Here is a 5,942-nt window from a genome sequence, read left to right on the forward strand (position 1 = left end):
TGGACAAATTCGACGGGCCATTAATTTGAAAGGCGAAATCAGACCAACATAAAATTTACATGGTTTTACTGTCGGGTTGGATACTGTTGATCTAAAGTGGAATTATCCTGTGGAAACAGCATCTTTCAATTTAAGAGCATTTTGAAATCGTTAAATGAGTAGGTCGTCTATGGGCAATTTGAAAATACTTTTATTTTGGAAGGCAAAATCAGAATTACTTGATATTGATATGGTATCACTGTGAGGTTGTATACTGTTGATCTAAGGTGGAATTACCCTGTGGAAACAAGAATTTTTCATTTTAGAGCATTTTGAAATCACTGAAAGTTAGGTCAATTGTGGAAAATTTGAAAGGGCTTTTATTTTTGAAAACAAAATCAGAATGACTTGATATTGATATGGTATCACTGTGGGGTTGTATACTGTTGATCTAAAGTGGAATTACCCTGTGGAAACAAGAATTTTTCATTTTAGAGCATTTTGAATCGTTAGGAGATTAAGTCAAATATCGGCAATTTCAAAGGGCCATTACTATGAAAAGCAAAATCAGAATGACTTGATATTGATATGGTATCACTGTGGGGTTGTATACTGTTGATCTAACGTGGAATTACCCTGTGGAAACAGCAAAATTCTATTTAAGAGCATTTTGAAATCACTGAAAGTTAGGTCAATTATGGACAATTTGAAAAGGCTTTTATTTTTGAAAGCAAAATCAGAATGACTTGATATTGATATGGTGTCACTGTGGGGTTGTATACTGTTGATCTAAAGTGGAATTACCCTGTGGAAACAAGAATTTTCCATTTTAGAGCATTTTGAAATCACTGAAAGTTAGGTCATTTATGGACAATTTGAAAGGGCTTTTATTTTTGAAAACAAAATCAGAATGACTTGATATTGATATGGTATCACTGTGGGGTTGTATACTGTTGATCTAAGGTGGAATTACCCTGTGGAAACAGGAATTTTCCATTTTAGAGCATTTTGAATCGTTAGAAGATTAAGTCAAATATCGGCAATTTCAAAGGGCCATTACTATGAAAAGCAAAATCAGAATGACTTGATATTGATATGGTGTCACTGTGGGGTTGTATACTGTTGATCTAAAGTGGAATTACCCTGTGGAAACAGGAATTTTCCATTTTAGAGCATTTTGAATCGTTAGAAGATTAAGTCAAATATCGGCAATTTCAAAGGGCCATTACTATGAAAAGCAAAATCAGAATGACTTGATATTGATATGGTATCACTGTGAGGTTGTATACTGTTGATCTAAGGTGGAATTATCCTGTGGAAACAGGAATTTTCCATTTTAGAGCATTTTGAAATCACTGAAAGTTAGGTCAATTGTGGACAATTTGAAAGGGCTTTTATTTTTGAAAGCAAAATCAGAATGACTTGATATTTATATGGTGTCACTGTGGGGTTGTATACTGTTGATCTAAAGTGGAATTACCCTGTGGAAACAGCAAAATTCTATTTAAGAGCATTTTGAAATCACTGAAAGTTAGGTCAATTGTGGACAATTTGAAAAGGCTTTTATTTTTGAAAGCAAAATCAGAATGACTTGATATTGATATGGTGTCACTGTGGGGTTGTATACTGTTGATCTAAAGTGGAATTACCCTGTGGAAACAAGAATTTTCCATTTTAGAGCATTTTGAAATCACTGAAAGTTAGGTCAATTATGGACAATTTGAAAGGGCTTTTATTTTTGAAAGCAAAATCAGAATGACTTGATATTGATATGGTATCACTGTGGGGTTGTATACTGTTGATCTAAGGTGGAATTACCCTGTGGAAACAGGAATTTTCCATTTTAGAGCATTTTGAATCGTTAGAAGATTAAGTCAAATATCGGCAATTTCAAAGGGCCATTACTATGAAAAGCAAAATCAGAATGACTTGATATTGATATGGTATTACTGTGAAAAAGACTGCGGTTGGAAAGTGTTGATACAAAGTTCTAATAGTATTTGGAAATACGACTTTTGCTTTTAAGAGCATTATGAATTCATTGAAAGAGTAGTTCAAAAATGAAGATTCACAGGGCTTTTACTTTGAAATCCAAAATAAGATAGCCTTGACAGGGCACAATTAGGGTACAAGGCTGTGTCATGTAGATGTAACATTAGAGTTTCTAAAAAAAAAAAAAAAAAAGCCTAAATTATATGTTATTATGTTCTTAACATATCTGTTAATTCACTCGAAGTTGGCTTTTATTTTGAAATCCGGTTTCCACATCCATTCCCGTAATACTTTGAAAACACAGGGAACGTAAAATCAACTGGAGGCTGGCTTGACTGCAAGTCTCGAATTGGAGGCTGGCTTGACACCAGTCAGGTCGTGCAGGATACCGAAGGACCTTACCTGTGGGACTGGGGGCAAACCTGACCCTCACCTCCCCCTGCACCGTTGAGCAGCACCTGTCGCCTGCTGCACGCAGCTGGAGCTCCGTCCGTCTGTTTCCGTCCGACGTGAGGCAGCGAAACCCCCTGCGGACCTCCAAACTGTGCAGAAAAGACCGCGTACAGGTTTTAAACCACCGCGACATGATGACAGGTCACGAGGACACGAGCAGCATCCTCCAGGGTTTTTCACGCTCTCCCTCGCGCGCTGACCCGGCCGCGGTTAGGCACAGTTAGCCACGAGTGTTGCTAAAACCGCAGTAAGCACAAAAACAGCAACACAGTAACAACAGTAGCAAAAAGACAAAGTTTGTCCTCACATGTGCAAATGCTAAACCGTGTTTATTACGTAGGTTACGTTCTTCTTCGTCGAAACTAAACCGGAAACGAATCCTTCAGACGTAAACCTGCTTACCGCCGCCTGTCGGAGGAGCGCTCGCTTCTTCCTTTAGGTTTCCTGGTGGCAGTACTGCCCTCTACAGCTGACTCTGTGTATAATTCAGTATCGTTTCATTTGGATGCCACACGAAATAAGAGCCGGTAGCTTTTATACTTGAGATAATATTTATTTTATCTCGTGCATCCAGGTTGTTTGGTTGTCTTATTCTACTGATGTCCGACTCATTTTACATGGTAGGGGAGACCGGGGATAGTTGTAACATTTTTGACATTTCTGTCTGTAAATTGGAGCTCTTTTAAGGTAGTGGATTCAAAATGTAATGCAAAGTATTTACATGTCTCGGCTATTAAATAGTGCAGCTATTTTCTCTGCAGCACAATTACCCATTGCATGGTATGGCCTCAAACACAAAGAGTGAAATGTTACAATTAACCCCATAGTCTGGGTTAGTTGTAACATATCCTGGGGTGAAATGTAACACAATGAAATAAGGGTACTGACAAAATATTAACATGTAATCTTTGTTTATTCAACACATGAATGCACTTAGAGCCATTTATGTAGCTATGTGTGTGTGTGACAGAATGCAGAAATCTAGCTTTTGAACATATTCCAACCCCCCCAAAAAAGACAAGTTATGGAATTTTCTGCAACTGAATATTTCATTAATTTTGGTTGGTCTTCCTTGAGTTTGGCCTCATTGGCTCAGTGGGCATTGTAACCTACAACTCTTGCACCAATTTGAACATAACAATGAAGCTGAAAAAATGTAGTTGTTCACCAGCATCGCAATTCCATTACTTTTTATCATGGCTTACCTTGGTGTGGTTTGCAAAGTGCTTCAGAAAGATGAGGAAATCTGTTTCGTGCACCCATCCTGATTTATTTCCACAACCAATACTTCCTACTGCCCATCTCTGACACAGTGGCCTGCATAATGTATGTGTGGGAACACAAACAGTGGAGGAATTGTGTTGTCAATGGCATTAACCGCATATACAAATGTGACCAGTGAACCTCTCTCTGCTGATGTCGTTGCCCCAACTTGTTTAATATAAGTTAAAGTAATAGTGTGGTAAGTTGTAACATCTGCATTATTGTTATAACTAACCCAGACTGTTGCTGTTACAACTGACCCAGACTCCTATAGCCATGAACTAGCTAACATTACAGCCAACGGCTAAAACATTAGCACTAAAGACCTACACAGAATATATCCCCATAGACATACAAATAGTTCAAGTTCAAGTTCAACTTTATTGTCACTTCAACCATATACAGTTTAAAAATACACAGTGAGGCGAAACAACGTTCCTCCAGGAACCAAGGTGCTACAAGACAAGTTAGTGCAAAAAAAAAATATATATATAATATATCTAGTAATAATATTGTGCAAAAGAGCATTTACAGGTTGGTGTGTGCGATGGTTTGGTGGTGTAGGTCAGTGTGTTTGCGCTTTGTGTTGGTTAGTCAGTCCAGTCTCAATGTTTTGAGGTATTTGAGTTAAGCTGAGTGATAATGTTAGTGTATGTGTGTGTGTGCGTGTTTATCAGTCAGTCCCTTTTTGCTGAGGAGACGGATGGCTTGTGGAAAAAAGCTGTTGCACAGTCTGGATGTGCGTGCCCGAATGCTTCGGTACCTTTTTCCAGATGGCAGGAGTGTAAAGAGTGTGTGAGAGGGGTGTGTCCGATCAGCCATAATGCTGGTGGCTTTGCGAATGCAGCGTGTGGTGTAGATGTCCTCAATAGAGGGTAGAGAGACCCCGATGATCTTCTCTGCTGTTCCCACTATCCGCTGTCTTGCGGTCTGATATGGCACAGCTCCCAAACCAGACAGTGATGCAGCCGCTCAGGATGCTCTCAATAGTTCCTCTATAGAAGGTGGTCAGGATCGGTGGTGGAAGCATAATAACATAATTTAAGTTTGATGAGTTTAACTGCAAAGCAGATAATGCTATTAAACATTGAAATAAAGTAGAAAAACTTACTTTTTGCCATACAAATGACTTTTTTTCGTGTTAAATTGTCTGTGTTTGACAAAATGTGCTGATTTTTCACATGTGATAGCAAAACTGAGTTGGGCATGTACAGGATGAGTCACATCATTTGAAACTTAGCCCTGATTGGAGAAATTGGAAGTGTTACAACTGACCCACGTTACAACTATCCCCGGTCTCCCCTACTTTAATATTAACTTGGCCCGACCAGTGAAAATACCCTTTCTGTCAGTGTGAAGAAGCCTTACTTATATTTTTTTCTCAACATAAGAAAAAAAGTCCAATTTCAAAGGAGTTTTTCTAATTGCTAAAAAAAAAAAAAAAAAAAAATCCAATGTAATGAATAAAATAAATACATAAAATAATTCTGTCAGCACAATTAAATTGTATGAAATAAACATGTAAAATCAGAGAAAAAGTTCTGGTAAGCCATTGTCGTCGTTTTTGTTAATCACCAGAAAATGTCCTACTTTATTTGCACATTTATTTATTTTACTGTGGATATATTGTTAGGAAATAATAATAAAAATAAATAAATAAAAATGAAAACAAAAATCTATCTATATTAGATAATGAAAAAACAGGAACGTTTCTGTCATTTAATTAAATCTACTGTATAACTTTACTTTTGGTGTAATATGAATGGCTGTAAGGGATTCCTTTATCAGGACAAGCTGTAAAGATTATGAAAATATATGTGAATGTGTAAAATTGATTCCCGCCTTTACATTTTCCAAAGCTGTCGTCTGGGTCAGATTAAAGTGTTTTCTGGGCGATTCTGAAAGGTCAAATGCACTGCAACTTAAAAAGTTGCAGAAGCACACAAAATACATCAGAAAGAGAAAATAAAACACCACAAAAGCACACATACAAAAAAAGAAAACTCACAAAACATAACTGTTCCATGATTTGGGTGAGACAATATTGTGAGGGAGCAGTCATAGGACAGTGAACTAACAGTAAAGGTTAATACCAAACATGTATATACAGTTTTAAATGAACCATGCAGTTAAAAAACACATCACCTGCATCTTTTTCTTCCCCACTACACAGATAAATGCTCAGTTCTTTCAAGCGTGCCTGAGGGCAGTTCTTCACAGCTGCCACATTATTGTCTTTCTTTGTGTTTTGTGTG

The 5,942-nt window shown here is 37.4% G+C and overlaps 1 protein-coding gene across 1 annotated transcript in view; it reads right to left on the reverse strand.

Moving 5' to 3' along the window:
- ears2 (glutamyl-tRNA synthetase 2, mitochondrial) overlaps nucleotides 1–2,820 on the reverse strand; it is a 15,875-nt gene extending 13,055 nt beyond the window's left edge. Inside the window, exon 1 of the mRNA XM_026171661.1 lies at nucleotides 2,374–2,820. Coding sequence (XP_026027446.1) covers nucleotides 2,374–2,557 — 184 coding nt within the window. The 5' untranslated portion in view covers nucleotides 2,558–2,820. The remainder of the gene's footprint in view (nucleotides 1–2,373) is intronic.
- Nucleotides 2,821–5,942: the final 3,122 nt, after the last annotated feature.

Source organism: Astatotilapia calliptera, chromosome 6, assembly GCF_900246225.1.
Source record: "Astatotilapia calliptera chromosome 6, fAstCal1.2, whole genome shotgun sequence".
Lineage (NCBI taxonomy): Eukaryota > Metazoa > Chordata > Actinopteri > Cichliformes > Cichlidae > Astatotilapia > Astatotilapia calliptera.